At 45.4% G+C, this 17,048-nt stretch overlaps 1 protein-coding gene across 1 annotated transcript in view; it reads right to left on the reverse strand.

The window, feature by feature from the left end:
* Nucleotides 1–17,048, reverse strand: part of CASQ2 (calsequestrin 2) — a 301,670-nt gene that overhangs the window by 65,724 nt on the left and 218,898 nt on the right. The window contains exon 5 of the mRNA XM_085620733.1: nucleotides 8,710–8,783. Coding sequence (XP_085476859.1) covers nucleotides 8,710–8,783 — 74 coding nt within the window. The remainder of the gene's footprint in view (nucleotides 1–8,709; nucleotides 8,784–17,048) is intronic.

Genomic DNA, 17,048 nt, shown 5'->3' on the forward strand with positions numbered 1-17,048 from the left:
TCAAGGAATTTGAACGATGTTTCCTCATTTACTTAGTTCTCCCAAAGATTTTTCTGTTTGATTCTAATGTTAAGTTTGGAAGAAAGACAATTTGCTTATGTTCTTCTTTTTTGTTATAAAAAATATTTATTGAATATATCCTTATTTTCTTGTAGTATTTTGGGTTTTGAATGTACAAACAGCCGACACGTGTTTCGCCTCAATTGGTTTATTGGACCAGGGCTTTTTCAAGGCTGCAAGAGATGTAACATGACAGTATCAGTTTCAGCAGAATTCCTAAGACCAATTGTGAACCACCACCAGGTGAGTAAACTATGATGTGCACAAGTGCCTGACACTAAGATTGTACGAAGAAGGTGTACAAGGGAGTGAGGTAAAAAGTGAAATAGAACCTGTGACATGCGGAATGGTTTCTAAAAATCATCCAAAGAGTAATAGATGATGGGGTGCTCATAACATTATTAACGCGCAAGATAGTGCAGAGGACCTGTGAAAGGCTGCCACGGAAATGGTGGTAGACTTCCACAGCACGTCCTGGAGGCTTAATCGTTACCCCCCGCCTTTGGAGAAACATCCCCAGTGCCCACACGGATGGCAGAAATTCAACCAACCAACAAGCAGCCAGATGGACTGTATACCTAAAACTGATTACCCCACTTTCAGTTTAGTTTGATTGAAGGATATTTGTAAGGCGCCCATATATCAGTGCATTGACTGTTGACGTACCTCCTCCTGCTCAAATCTGGTAAACCGTGAGTTACATTTATTTCAAGGCCTAAGATCTGAAACACCCTCAGCATCTTCCTAAAACTGAGGATCTCCACTCATCCAGTTTGCTTCTACCAGGATTTGTGTAATTTTCTGGCAAGTTTTTGAACCAAGATTTGCCTGCAGATGGGTTCCTGTAAGAGGCTGGAGGGGCTCATGTCAGGTGGCTGGCATTCTCAGAGGTACCAGCATAATGACAAATTTACATTTCTCTTTGGCCACTCTGACTCTGCTTGCTAGACTCTTTACCTTAATTTTCATTTTTCTACTGCCGGTCCAGAGTGAATCTTTCTCCAACCCATTTTTTAAAAATGTTTCTCATTCTGTCTTCTATTTATTCAAAAAGGTGATTTATTGCTCTTTTCCTGAATTGTATCAAGTTTGTTTTATTTTGTGCTATTTTATTCTTTCTTGTACCATGCTCACAAATGTTCATATTAGGAATCGCGGTCTTGGGAAATGTTCTAATTCAAAGACAGTACTCTGTCTTGTATTGTAAATTGGGCATTGCAGCTCTATTTACATTCCGATATCCTACTCCCATCTCCGATGAGCTCCTCGTCCTAAATAAATAACATATTGTTTCTATTCAATCCCTGATCTCTGTCACGATTCTGTCTTCTGATCTCGTATCCCTTCTGTCTGAATATCTCAATCTCTTCTCCCCTGTCTTAGTCTCACCCTCATATCATGACAGCTTCTGCCTCCCAAGTACATTTCTTCTGCCTCCCATACCAAGACCCTCTCATGCCTTCACGTTATCGCTCCCTCCCATTTTGATATCTTTCGCCTATTTTCTAGATATGTTCTGTGTGGTAAATAAGCAGGCATAGATAAGTATCTTCTTGTAGGGTAGTTTAATGAGTCAGAGCAAACACAAGAACGGACTCTCCACGACAGAAGCCAACAGCAACTGTCTTGGAAGAGAACATAGAACACACAAGGCAAGGAAGAACATAGGAGGATAAACATTCCATGAGCAAAGAGAACATTAAGCATGTACTACACATCTTCTTCCCTTCTAAAGAAAACAAAAAAACAAAACAAACAAAAAAAAAAAAAACACATCAACACACAAAATCTTGCAAGGAGGTTGGAGCCCTTCTAAAACGTGGGGTGCGATTAGAGACCAAAGGCACAGGTAGCGGAATAGGATTAGATGTTGACGCATCCCCAGCACCCCCAACCACCAGAGGTGCAGCACCAGCAGAGTGAGACTCCAAAGGCAGAGAAGCCAAAAGATACCCACTGCTACCTTCTTCAGAAGAAGAAGATACTCCAGAAGATTCTCCAAGACCTTCCAAAGAAGTGCCTCTTCGATACAAAGCTACCCGCCTGAAATTCCAACATTCCCCATTGTTGAGAATGACACAGTGATCCAAAACCTTCTTAACTGTAAAAGGACCCTGAAACTTTGACAATCCTTTGATTATCCTGCCCCTTTTCACCTTGACTAAATCCCCCACACAAAAAGGACGCACAGAAGAAGTAGGCAGCAGTGCAGCAAGATCCTTTTCCCCAGCAACCACCTTCTTCATCCAAGCAGGAATCAGTTTAGAACCAGGAACCCGCCCCCTCATTATTTGAAAAGGAGACAGCTGACCATCAGCCAGAGGTGTAGTGCGATATGCCCACAACATTTCATTGACCATTTTCCGTACAATAGAACCATCAGAAAAAGCCATCTGTATGATGCCCTTTACCACCCTGTTAGCCCTTTCACAAATCCCATTGCCTTGTGGGTTGTATAAAGATGTGCGATGGTGAGATATCCCACATCCCATGAGAAAAGATTGCATATCAGAAGAAATTAGTTGAGTACCATTATCAGTAATGATTATAGAAGGAAGACCCTCATCCTTGAACAAATTTCCTAAGAATCTGATAGTGGTGTCAGTAGTGATATTGTTGGTAAATTCTACAACTAACCATTTTGAAAAAACGTCCACCACCACTATGGCAAATCTGTCTCTCTCATGTAACTCACCCATGGGACCAATAAAATCCAAACAAATGGTGTGCCACGGTGAACCTGGATTGGGTAGATGCCCCTGCGAAGTACCAGGACAAACCTTGAGTCTCTTTCCCCCTCTCTACATGTCGGACAATTCTCCACCCAATCCACAACTTGAGAATCCATACCAGGCCACCAGAAATTGTCTTTAAGACGACGTTGAGTGAGAGTTTGACCCAAATGCCCCTCATGTGCCAAGGCCAAAAGTTTGCTCCTAAGACCACAAGGAGGTATGAACCTTTCCCCTTTTGCAATAAGATTGTCCCCAACAAGAGAAAGATCATCCAAAACCTTGAGAAAAGGACGCACCGAAACCGACACCGCACTCTCCCTTCTGGAGCCAAGCGAAATAAGTTTGATAACCTCCTGCAACGTTGCATCCACAGCCATCTCTCTCTCCCAATCACAAGCTTGAAAAACCCCCTCACCAACAAACACGGCATCCTCCACTGAAGCTACTGCAATATCATTAGAGGTGGTAGAAGTGGAAGGATCAAGAACTGACCTCCAATCTAAAGATAACCTTGACAGGCAATCGGCTTGAGTGTTCTTCCAGCCCTGAATATGTTGAACAGAGTACTGAAATTCTTGAAGCTTAGAAGCAAGCCTAGCCAGTCTAGCAGAGCCTTTGCCCGTGCCCCCAGGAGAGAGAACTTTTACGAGAGGCTTATGATCTGTTTTCAGCACAAACTTCAAACCCCACAAATAAGTTCTAAAGTGTTCCACCGCCCAAGCAGCAGCTAGAGCCTCCCTCTCAATTACCGAATAATTTTTCTCCGCATCAGTTAAGGTTCTAGAGGCAAAAGCCACTGTACACTCAGATTGATCATAAACTTGAGATAGCATAGCCCCCAAACCAGTAGCACTGGCATCCACGGTCACCACAGAAGTCTTTTTAATGTCAAAAGGAGTAAGCACTTTTGCATCACAAATCTCTCTTTTGATGGCCTCAAAAGACTCTTGCAACTGGGAAGACCAAACAAAACTAACACCTCTCTTGAGGAGTGACCTCATAGACACAGTCTTATCCGAATTTTTTTTCACAAACTTACAGTAATATTCAATAAGTCCCATAAAGGAACGCAACTGATCTTTGTCCTGAGGCCTAGGAGCAGAGTGAATAGCACGACATAAGCCCTGTTTCGGACGTACACCACTCGCACTAATGGTGTATCCCAGATAATCTATCTGTTCAGTCAAAAACTTGCACTTGTCCCTACGCAACGTCAGCCCGGCTGACAAAAGTCTGTCCAAAACCAACCTGAGAGTGACATTGTGTTGCTGTTCAGAATCGCCAAAAATCAAAATGTCATCTTGAAAAAACACAGTATTGCCCACACCTTCAAAAAGATCAGTTACCATCCTCTGAAACACACTGGCAGCCGAAATGAGACCAAAGGGCAAGCGTGTAAATTGAAACGTGCCAAACGGTGTGATGAAGGCTGTCAGGTGTTTAGAGTCCTTGTGAAGATTAATTTGGTGATAAGCACTTCTAAGATCCAACTTAGAAAACACCCTAGCACCATGCAGAGTAGTGACCAGTTCTGAAATGTTAGGAAGTGGAAAAGTATTCGCAATCACACAGTCATTCAATGACCTCAAATCAACACAGAAACGGAGTTTGCCATCCGATTTTTTTGTAACGACAATGGGAGAAACCCAAGGTGAAGCCTCCACAGGTTCAATAACCCCAGAAACAAGCATCTCATCAATCATACTCTTAACTTCTTGCCTAACAACTATAGGAATGCGCCTGGCTTTATGTTGCACTGGAACAGAATTCTCTTTTAAGACAATGCGATGGGAATACCCCTTGAGCTGACCCAAACCCTCTCTGAATACTAAGTTGGCCTTCTCTAGGATATCCAGTAAGCCACTGTCTTCAACAACCATTACTTGTGGAGAAGCACAGGGATTGACAATTATCCCTAAGTCATACTGATGAATCCACCCAAGTATAGCTGGACCAATCTTCGACACGTAAACCTTGCCATGAATTTTCCTGTAAGAAAAAATAATGTCCGCTGTGAAATACCCCACAATGTCAATAGTCTCACCTTGATAACCACCCGGGGAGATGTCCTTGGGTAAAAGACACCTAGAACCCTATTTGTCCCTGAAAAGTTCGTAAGGGATGATAGTGTACCTAGAACCTGTATCCACCATTAAGTACACTTCTTTACTATCAATGGTGAAAAGAGCTTTAGGCCTAACTTTACGCCTATCGTCAACCTTCCCTGCAGAGTCCTCATCAATAACCAAAATTTTATGACCCTCCTCATCAAATAGAATAGAGTCCTCAACAGTGGTGACAGAAGAGCGAGGTTTGCCACGACAAACTCTGGCATAATGGCCCATTTTACCACACTTAAGACACTCTTGTTTAGCTGCAAAACAAAATTTTGAGTCAGAGGAATGAACAGAGCTACCACATCTGTTACACAAGCGAGGTGAAGACAACTTTTGTGTATTTAGCGGTTTGGAAGTAAAGTTCTTTTTAAAGACATTTTTGTTCTTAACCGCAGCAACATCAGACAGTTCACCTGAAGCAACAGTTTGTTCTGAATACTCTTGGGTCGAGATCTCATTAACATCACTAGACGGCTTCTTCTCCAATTCTTTCATATACCCTTGTGAATCTTCTACAATTTTAGCTAATTCAATAGCAGTTTGTAAGTTAGGGTTTTTAGCCGCCCAAAGACGCTCCTGAACTTTCTTATTGTTACATTGTACAATAAGTTGATCTCTAATGTGCTCATCAGTCATATTGCCAAACTTACACTTGACAGACATTTCTCTAAGTCTTTCCACAAAGTTGTCGATAGTTTCACCCATCTTCTGACCCTTGGTATAAAATCTATACCTATTCATGACCAAATTCTCTTCTTTGGCATATCGAACTTCTAAGCGACATATTGCTTCCTTATACTCATCTGGGACAGGTTGGCCATTTGCCTGTAGAGCTTGTGGTAAATATCGAAAAATGCGTTGACCTTCCTTGCCCAAAGAACTCAATAACAGGGCCTTCTTCCTTTTAGCAGAATACTCTTGTGCATCCAAAGCATCTAGGTAGTTCTCAAACATTGGGAACCAATCATCCCACGAGATGCTGGGTTGACCAGGACTGGCCAAAAAACTTGGAGGAAGTACTATCGACGGATTTTCGTTGGACATTTTGATTTAACAGTAAACCATGCGCACACACAGGAATAAACTGAAAAAAATAAGGAGCAAAATACCACAGGAAAAATAACAGAGCCTGCGTGAGTATCACCACTGTACCAGTACGAAGCACGAAGATCAATGACAGAAGGAGAATGGTGGGCGTAGTGTACACACACACCAAAAGAACAACAGTACCTGTGTGTCTTCTCACAATACACAAGGCGTGTGTATCGCCGCTGTTATCGGAGCACTGCACCGAATCAAACCGTCTCTTCAGAATACACAAGGCATTGCCGCTGTTACACTGCACTGGATCGGAGACAGACGTCCGTGTCCGTGACAACGATGTAAACAAAGATGGCCGCCACGTTTAGGACGTGAGAGCGTCAGAGCGTCAAAGCGTCAGAGTGTTAGAACACCCGAGGACCTGACACAGAGCGCCGGATTCCAAGAAGCGAAGATTCCACTACAGCGGCGCTGTAGGATTCCACAATGTCATCATTCAGAGTGCAGCCACGAAGAGGAACGAAGCTCCGCACCAACCGTCAACTTCCACACCAGCCGGCACAGAGAAGAGACTGAAGACAACGATGCACAGGAACTTGCAGCTGGGAACGACAACGACTTGGCTCAGCCTCGCACACACCACCAAAGCGCACTCAGCGCGACTCGAAGCACTTCAAAGCAAGGAGCGATGAAGTCAGGGACGTCAGACTCACCACTTCACCGCCGACGAAACATCGTTAAATTAAGCCTTGGTCCGATGAGGACTTGGATGAGAAAGTGGACACCAAAAGGTAAGAGTGGGTGTGGAGGGTGAAGATCATCCGCTCTTGTGCAGGTACTGCTGTATGCCTTGAGAGTGCAGCGTATGGGTTGAAAGCAAGTCGTCGCCAAATTGTGGTAAATAAGCAGGCATAGATAAGTATCTTCTTGTAGGGTAGTTTAATGAGTCAGAGCAAACACAAGAACGGACTCTCCACGACAGAAGCCAACAGCAACTGTCTTGGAAGAGAACATAGAACACACAAGGCAAGGAAGAACATAGGAGGATAAACATTCCATGAGCAAAGAGAACATTAAGCATGTACTACATTCTGTCCCTGACTCTTGACGCGCTGTCGAGTACATTTGATATCTGTTACCCCAATCTACTTTCCCTCCCAGATCAAATTCTACTACAACATTTGTCTCCTGCTCAATATTTTCTTCCTCTGACCTCAAAATCCTCAACATCCTCTGCCAATGACTTCTCCACATCACATCAAATTCACCCAACTCGTGCACCTTGTTTTCGTTGTCTGCTTTGTAAGCTTCTTCTAGGTTCTGTCTGAGTGTTTTCTACCTCTGATATCAGAGTCTTCTACTCCTGGCTCGCGATGTTCCTTCTCTTGTCTTCGTATCGTATCCTACAATCTTTCACTGGTCCTTAGCCTACAACTTACACCAAGGTCTTCCTTCTCATGGTATATGGTCTTCGTCATCATAACCCTCCTTCTGTCCTAACATACTTTCTATGATTCCAAGACCTCATCTCTCTTTACCAAACTTCCCATGTCCTTTATCACAATCTCCCGCCTCTGATCACAGGCCCCCCTTTCTTTCCCAGCACTGTGGTCAGATTGCAGCATCTCTCTCTGTTTCTCTCTCTACCTCTCTCTGTTCCTCTCTCTGTTTCTCTCTTCCTTTCTTTCTTTACACCCTCAGTCTTTCTGAGACCAAGGAACTTGTTGATGACTCATTTTAGTTTCAACCCTCATTAGCCCCTCTGCCTGCACAAGAGCCAGCGATGGTGGTGCCCATGACATGAACCAGCCCTTTTATGTGTATATGTGTGCCGAAACATATAAACCGCAAACCCCGCTGGGAAGCAATGGAGCGCTGAACAGTTGGATGACAGCCCAGGGTGTGTTCATGATTCGTGCCAGTGAGGCAGCGATAAGGTGGGCACCCAACAGGGGAGCTGATAGTGTCTGTGATGGGGTGTGTCTTCAGGGATCTCTGAGGGCGGGGGATCTAATGTCAATGGGAACGGTGTTCTAGACCATGGGTGCATAGACTGACAAGGCCTGACTCATGGTGTTTCACTTCCTGCATCTTCTTCCTTCCAATCTGGCCTTGGACTCACTACAACCAGTCTACACTCGGTGCTGAGGGGGGAGACACTGTGGACTCACTACGACCAGTCTACACTCAGTGCTGGGGGGGAGGAGACACTGTGGACTCACTACAACCAGTCTACACTCGGTGCTGAGGGGGGAGACACTGTGGACTCACTACGGCCAGTCTACGCTCGGTGCTGAGGGGGGAGACACTGTGGACTCACTACGACCAGTCTACACTCGGTGCTGAGGGGGGAGACGCTGTGGACTCACTACGACCAGTCTACACTCGGTGCTGAGGGGGGAGACACTGTGGACTCACTACGACCAGTCTACACTCGGTGCTGAGGGGGGAGACGCTGTGGACTCACTACGACCAGTCTACACTCGGTGCTGAGGGGGGAGACACTGTGAACTCACTACGACCAGTCTACACTCAGTGCTGGGGGGGAGGAGACACTGTGGACTCACTACGACCAGTCTACACTCGGTGCTGAGGGGGGAGACACTGTGGACTCACTACGACCAGTCTACACTCAGTGCTGGGGGAGGAGACACTGTGGACTCACTACGACCAGTCTACACTCTGTGCTGAGGGGGGGACACTGTGGACTCACTACGACCAGTCTACACTCAGTGCTGAGGGGAGGAGACACTCACCGCTTTCTCAAAGGTGGCGAAGAACTTGATGTAAGGATGGAAATGTTCAGCCGCCTCCTCAAATGCTTTGAAATCTGGACCAGAAAGAGACAAAATAGGGGGAAAGGGATTGTTTTCAGTGAGAGCAAAAAAACAAAAACACATCAATGTTCTGCATTTATTTGTGGACCACCAGGGAAGCTGGACTAAGCAAAGAACTCAGGCGATTATCAACTGAGAGAGGCTTGTCTCACAAAACCCTCTCCTTGGAAAAGTCCATGAAAATGAAATGGAGGGAACATGTTCGGAAAGCACCGGGGCCGCACCACTCTCCACGGTGGTCCTGGCAGTCCTTGCCTTTTTGGCGCAGGTCAGACATTTTAATACCAGATTCATTGATTACTGGTTGAGCGGCTGAAACCCCACTCAAGCAGCAACCACAATCTCCGTCAGGGTGAAACACAAGCAAACCCAAATGAACCCGTGCTTAACCCTCTGGTAACTTGACACAAAAGCAGCCAGGCTTAACTCAGAGGAAATGTGTATAGAATTTAGGCAGCCCACAAAGAGTAATAAAGTGAAAACACAACACCAAAAACGTCCCACACCAATATAGAAAAAGAGATTATAATGTAAAAAAATTATTTGACACCAAGACAACAAATAATCAGTCAATAGAATCAGAGATATGCAATTTTTAATGTTTAACTAAAAATAGTGTTTAAGAGCGCAAAGCACCAACTGTGGTTCTCTGGTCGCGCTGGACCGGGACAAAGTCACAAGTTCAGGCTGACTGCGATGGAGTATGGGCAAGACAGAGGGACCAAGTCAGGCCAGATGAACCTAGTACCTTCAATGCTGGTTGTGGAGCACTGCGAGGTCCCGCCTTGACGATGCATCGTTTAGCGGCGGATTGGAGAGGCTGCGAGGTTGTGATGTGAGGCTCTGCGTCGAGGATGCATTGAACAGCGGTGGTTCCGAGTAGTGGTGGGGCTGCAGTGTGAGTCGTGTGTAGAAGATGCGTCATGCCACGGCGATTCCGAGGAGCTGTCGGGCTATTATGCGAGGTGCAGCATTGAGGATGCATCATCCAGTGGCAGCTCCAAGGAGCGATGAAGTCCTGTGTCATGTTGCATTGGTCCCGCCAGGCCCACAGAGGGGCTTGCAGAGCACCTTCAGGCCCACTTCCATGGGTCCAGGACTGGGGTGGCACCACTTGGTGGGCAGGACTCACAGCAGGTGCAGGGTTTAAGTAAGTTGGACCTGTTTCTGCCTGATGCTCTGATCAGGAGGCCAGTCAATTAACCCTTGGGGTCACTCTGGTGCTCCTGGGTTCAAGATGCAGGCCCAGTCCTTCTCACTCAGGCAGCCGGGCCTGAGAGCAGAGGAGTAGCAGGGCCGCAGAGTAACAGTCCTTCTTACAGCACAACCGTCCTTCTGAGTCTTCCACAGGTCCTAACTTTACTACTCCTAAACCGAGGAAAATCCTCCTAAACTGAGAAAAATACTAACTTTACGGCTTTCGGTATTCACAGAACGCATTTAGGAGTCCTAATTTCTGTGAATACCGAAATGAGTAAGTGCCTTCTGTGAATACCAGAATGGTAGTAAGTTTAGGAATTTGTAGTAAGTTAGAGGCATATTATCAAGGTCCGGCGATAAATATCGCAAAGCGCGCATAGCGCTTGCATATTCATTGCCAGCTATCTCTGGAATTTATCGCCCGGTCAGTGCGTTATCAACAACGTGCATCGCCGAGGCGATAAAAATTCCAGAGATAGTTAGGATTTCGCCGTTTTCAATGGTGTAAAACGGCGATATCCTAGATGATAGGGGCCTGTGGTCTTAGCCACACAATCCACCCCCCATGTTAAGTATGCCTTAGTCAGGAATTTAACAGACGTTCAATTCCTGCATTAAGGCATACTTAACGCAATTTAAAAAATCGCTCACCTTCCTTGATAATATCACGAAGCTGTTTTCGCGATATTTCCCCTGGTTGGTTTCACAGCCACGCCTACTTTGCATCTCATTAGCAATGCAAAGTTAGGCGTGCTGGAAATGGGGGCTAAATCAGCAACACACGCGATAGCGTGTCTTTGCTGATAAGGCGATGAAATTATCACCGCTTTTCGGCCGAAAATGGACGCAAAAGCGGCGGTAATTTCATTGCGCCGCCTTGATGATATGCCCCTCAGTTCTGTGAATCGGGCCCACTGTGCCCTACCCTCTGGGCGTTTCAGAGCCTTCCCTTGGGGAGACTTATATGTATTAAAAGACAGCCTTAGGCCTTGCAAAAGGTTTATTTTGCCGGGTCAAAATGTCAGCTTAAAATACACACTCAGGCTTAAATGGCAGGCCCGAGACATGTTTAAAGGGCAACTTAAGTGGGTGGCACAATGAGTGGTGCAGGCCCACTAATAGCATTTATTTTAGGGGCCCTCAGTACATGTAGTACCACTTTATTAGGGACTCACAGTTTTTAGAGAACAATCACAAACTATTTAGCACCGGTTGGCAATGGTAAAGTGTGAAGGGCAGCAAAAACAGTCAGCAAAAATAGGAGGATGGACGAAAACAACTGGGGGGAAAACCACGCCAGGGATGCCAGGTTCAACAGTGGGTATAATGTTTGGTCAGTTAAAAATACAGGTTTGTGGGTCCTCACACTCAACTCTGAGAAAGAAACAGTTATGTGGGCTTCTGTCATTTCTTCCTTGTATTAGTTTTTGGTGTAGACAATAATGCAGCATACTTTTTCACCATCCTTTGAAGTTAACAGAGAAGCGAAAACATGATAGCAGATGTTAGAGCTGGCCATGAGGGGTAACATAGAGCTAGAAAAGTTCCAGTGAGGTATCAAGGATGCCACAGACCCGGGTGCAAGCACAGGCACTGGCACCGCTGACTGCTGTTGGGGCTGTGAAATATAGCAATTATCAGGATTAGATGGGCCTCTCAGGGTTCAGGGCCCCGGTGCCACTGCACCAGCTGCACCAATGGTAGTCATGCCCCTACTCAGTGCAATGTGTTGTATTATGCAACTCTCTGACACACAGGGGTAGGAGTGTGAAGTGACAATCACCAGTTCAGTGCATACTTGCCAACGTTCTCTACTGAAAAAGAAGGCTTTTCAACCTCTGATACCTCTAATGGGCATAATAATGACGTCACTTGATAAGACATGAAATGACCTCGGCCCCGGTGATCACATAGGAGAAAGTCACATGAACTCCAAGGGAGCGCGAAGCCTGCGCTTCACAGCGCTGCGAGGGTTCCAGAGGCTCATGGCCAGTTCTCTACCCTGGGTTGGACTGGCACAGAAAATAGGCCCCGGGTACAAAAATAATACCGTCCCCCATTATCCAATGAGGTAGCTCAAAAGCGAGCCATGTTTGCAAATTGGGGCAGTTTTGGACTAGTAAAGACACATTTTGTACGTGATTATCAAAGTCTGGGAGACTGCATGTATGTGAGCTTGTTCCAGGCAATGCTTGTTTTAATATCAGAGAAATCAACATTAACAAGCATTTGCAATGCAATCAGTCTCGCCTTTGGGACCTTATACGTTTTTAGCTATGCAGACAAAGAAAACAATGAGTATAAATTCTATATTTTAGAATGCCAATGGATGCCATAACTGGTTTAGTGCGATTATGAAAATCTAGTCTTAGATATCACGCAGCGTCAAACTCCACGATGCTATTAAAACAAGCGCAGAGAAGCAGTGCATCTTTCAATTGGCCTTGGTCATGAGGCTGATGTTTAGTTGTCCCAAATTTGTTTTTTGACCATTCTGAGACCTGTAGTTTCACACATTTCCAATTGCAAGCATGGGCCTACAAGTCCCAGCATGCTATGTATTCTTAACTAAGAACAGGAGAGACTGGGAGTTACTATTATGACATTTGGCAATTGTCTGCAAAGTGCTTTCCAAAAATAAAGGGGAGTATTAAATCTTATTTGAAACCTCTGTTGGGAAGTGCTTTTTCTTACGTTGCCTTGGGTGAGAAGTGAAGCAAAGTGAAGAAATGTAAGCAGTTTAATGGATAAACTAGCTTTGAACACTCCTTGTTAGGCTACAGGCCACATGACACCATTCACAAATAGAGGGCCAATGTGACTGTCTTGGGGGCATGGGCACTATGATATCATTTATACCAGGGTCATTGGAATTATGTGGCAGGGAAGCATCAATATATGCAGCTGGGTTGACTACATTTTACAGTAAGAAAGGCCAAATTATGCGACATAATACAGTACATTGTATTTATAGAATTACTTCATTATTTTGTCATTTTTACACATAGTAATACTGTCTAGGCAAAGATTTCACCTCGTGAGTGCCAGTTTTACAACCAAATACAGAAATAAATAGATGAAAGATGACCAGTTAACCTTTGGGAATGGCCTTCCAGTGCACGTGAACACGTTGCCACAGTTTTAGGAACTTTTCATCCGTCTGAGCTAGAATCTATTTTTTGTTGTTAAAATCTTTAGATTATGCAGCAGATGATGGATTATGTGGCAAATGCAGCAAATCTATAGTTATGTGAAAACAGCCGTGGCCGCAGAATCGCGTAATTCCAGTGGACCTGTTTATGTCCCAGGGTCCTGTCATGTTCTAATACAAGGTCGTGAGACTTATGTGGTAGTCCAAGAAACAGTCAAGAGGTACGAAAAGCACTCTTACCGAAGGTCCTTAACTTTCTTCTTCCAGGTACTAACTCCACTACACACGGCCCCTCTTATGCCAACTATCTGGTGATTTCACTCATGAATCAGGTTTCAGGGAGAAGCAGTGGGAGAGCTTAATTGTAAAGGCAAATAAAGAAACAGCCACTGAAACTTATTGCAGAAAAAGGCCCTGTCTGTATTCGTCCATGAACCACACAAATCTCATGCATGCCTTCGTCAAGGGAATTCGGCCCAGAACCAAGACCCGGGCAGAGGCACTCTGTGGAGAGCGGCCCTATATAGAGACACTTTTCTGTAGGAACATGTCGGAAAGATTCATTTGACTGGCAAATATGTACGCAAGCTTCCTTCTCAGCTCGCCGATATCATCTCAGGGTTCCGGCGACAAACTTAGTAAAAACATATTCCACAGGACAACAGCTGTGCTTAAAAAAATTCAAGGTCAATGAATGATTACGCCCAGCAAAATGCACAAGCAAACTTCTCAGATGTGCCCCGGCTGAATACAAATATTTCAAATGTGGGTGCTGGTTCTGGGACCCCCACCACTTTCGATATTTGAGTTTAGATGCCTGTTTCGAACACCAAACTGCCTTTTTCACAGTTTCTGTGCTGCAAAAAACACACAGATGCGTCATAACACGTACAGATGTTACTCTGCGCTTTGTGTCTGAAGTGGCAAGATAGCGCAACAAACTAATACAACCCTGCGCCAGGAGTACTAAGCACTAGATAAACGTGCCCGCATGCATGTATAACACATTTGTGCTAGCTAAGCACGCATGACTGTGCCTATTTGGCTTACACACAGGAAACTTGGCTACGAAGCTCAGCAAATATCGCCAACCGACACAACATAAGCCTGCGAGGCTCCGATCCCCCTCTCCGGCGTCGGAGCAATCGAGGAAGGTCCATCTTCCTCTGGCCGGAGTGCGGGCTCTCCTCGGTGCACGGGAGAAAATAGTGTTGGAGTAAAGGGGCCAATAGCCAGGGAAGGATGCAAATAACAACATGGCCGTCACGAGGAGGGACTACCAAGCCTATAACCAATCAGAAGGCAGCATTTAGGATGTAAGCCAATCAAAAAGATGGGCGGAGAATGAGTGGAGCTTCTAGAAAGCTTCCACGTTATAGTATATACTGCATGTCTCAACGAGACAGCGCAACCGCTGCCTAGGCGAGACCTAAAAACTGGCCCAGAAGACCACAAACCGGCCCACACAGTGGCCTGTCAGAGCAGCCCTTTGGGCACTGCCTGGCTGCCCCATAGGACCACCCTCCCGCCTCTTGCTGCCCTGTAGTGAGTTTCACATCTGAACAGGTTCATTCCATGACTTCCCAAAGGCATCACCAGGACTGGGAGAAATCTCCTGGGTGCAGTTTTACCAAAAATGCTGCCGCCTGCCTCCGAGTTCAGGATGGTTTGTCAATATGTGCAGACCAGAGGTCATAACCTCCAGGATAGTGCAGTGAGGAAATACTTGACTCTGACATCTGCCGAGATCTGAGGGCCCCCCCTGCAAGATATGCTGAAGGGGCCCCTCTCACTCACTTCAGTAGGGGCTCAGGGGGCCCCTGTTCAAATAACACGCTTCCTTCTAGAATGGTGGGTTCAGTAGCAGTCAGTCTGATATGGGTGAATTAATTCATCCTCCATCTGTGGCTCAATGCTGCCACCTGCTGGCAAGTAGCTATATCTGCACATGGGCTTTTCGTGCATCTCCGCCACTGCCGCTTGGGAGGAACAATCCTCAGGTATTCACCGCAGAGGTGGGAAGTGAGGGTGGCACAGCTGAAGGAATAGAAAGAAACAAGCATTGGAAATGCAATAGGCCTCACATTTGTTGGAGTTGGAGCTGTTGACATTGTAAATGGTAATGTTTTTTACTTGTGTGTTATGGAGTGTATGTATGTGGTATGTTGTGGAATTATGTGGGTTGGATTGGATTAGTTGTGTAATTGTGTGGCATGTAATTGTGTGGTGTGGAGTGGATTTGTGTATTGGGATTATGTGGCATGGTGTGCTGTGGAATTATGTGGTTAGTAATTATATGGTATTGAGTGTACTGGAATTATGTGGCATAGGATTGCAAATTTTGGAGTGTAATTATGTGGAATGGTATTTTGTGCTGTGGGTGGTATGTAGTGGAGTTTAATGATGTGGTGTGCTGTTGAGGGCTGCCTTCTATGGCACAAAACACCTATAAATAATATTTTTAAAATTACATAATGCATGATGTAAACGGCCAAACACTAATGGACTTGGTAAGGATATGCCCTCCTCAGCTTAATAAAACAAAGAATTTCATTGTGTGTATTTTTCCGTAGAACTGTGTGCCGCATGCTCATTGCTTGACGAGTTATTACCCATCTTCGGGAATTCTGAGCAAACTACCATAGTGTCCGAGTCTGTTTGATGTGGTTCTAATGGGACCTGGACTAATGGTGAAAGCTACATCCGGGAGCGCAGGATCCCACGTCTGGCAACTCAGAGCTTTCTTTCTTATATTTGCAAAGGTGTGGCTAGAAGTTGACCCAACTGACCGGGTGTTAGAGCGCCCACATGCCAGAGGCAAACCTCTCACCAGGAGAGACTGCCAATAGGAACGAGGCTACTTGGACCCGTACAGAAGTTCTGTCTTCGCTAAAGACATTGCTTTGTTCAATAGAGGGCTTCTCTGCGACATCCGGTGAGTTTCAGCCCCGCACACTGTCCATGAGTATGGGTTGGTGTAGGTCAGCTGCCGATACCTTTGTGCATCATGCACGGTTTGAAGCCATCTCATAATCTTTGATTGCAGAGGGAGGTGAAGTTTATTTTTGGTTGGCCTAAATGAAGAAAAGAACAGCCCACCCCTTCATGAACAATTAATGTGTGGATAAGAACGGCTGGCCACCAAGGGAAAATTAAGATAAACAGGAGACTAGGAAAAGATGAATACACACATCTTAAATGAAGGAGGGTGCCTCACTACAGAGCAGACCAGGCCGCATAGTCCAGCAAGAGCTGCTTCTGCGCTCATTACCAGCTTTGAACAATTTGTCCTGTGTGACACCTACAAACAGGCCACTACAGACTACAAACAAGGAACCGTCGGCAACACAGGAAGGGAAAGTGGCAAAGTGTGTTGCTAAGCCAAGAAGGCTAACGACACACTCTGTCACTTCTGAAACGCATGGCTGCACCATATTTCCAATAATATGGTGCAGCCTGAGTTTCTCCCTGCACTTGCGCTGTCTTTAGCTGCCTAGCACCAATGCAGAAACCCTTGCACCATAGTGTACGGGTGCCTGAGTTGAGGGGAAGATTGTTTATGTGCAGGAAGGTGTCCCTTTCTGCACAATAACAATCTTAAATGGCCTTTTGGAACTTCATTGTGTGCGGCTTAATGCAACACTCATAGAAGTTGCAAAACGTCACGTTTTGCAATTGCTTGTTTATGTGCAGAAAAAGGTCACCTTCAGTGAATTGTGGTGTACCAAAAACTCACCTCAGTACCCAGAACCCCTATCCGACTAGCATCAGTGTCTCATTCGCTTTTTGTATCATCTCGAAGCTACCAATGATTAGACAACCCAGAACAAGCAACTTAGAGTACTCTCAGGAATGGTGGGAATCAGAAACACCTTTTCATTATTATTCTCATATCAGTCCACAACAA

Source organism: Triturus cristatus, chromosome 8 (assembly GCF_964204655.1).
Source record: "Triturus cristatus chromosome 8, aTriCri1.1, whole genome shotgun sequence".
Lineage (NCBI taxonomy): Eukaryota > Metazoa > Chordata > Amphibia > Caudata > Salamandridae > Triturus > Triturus cristatus.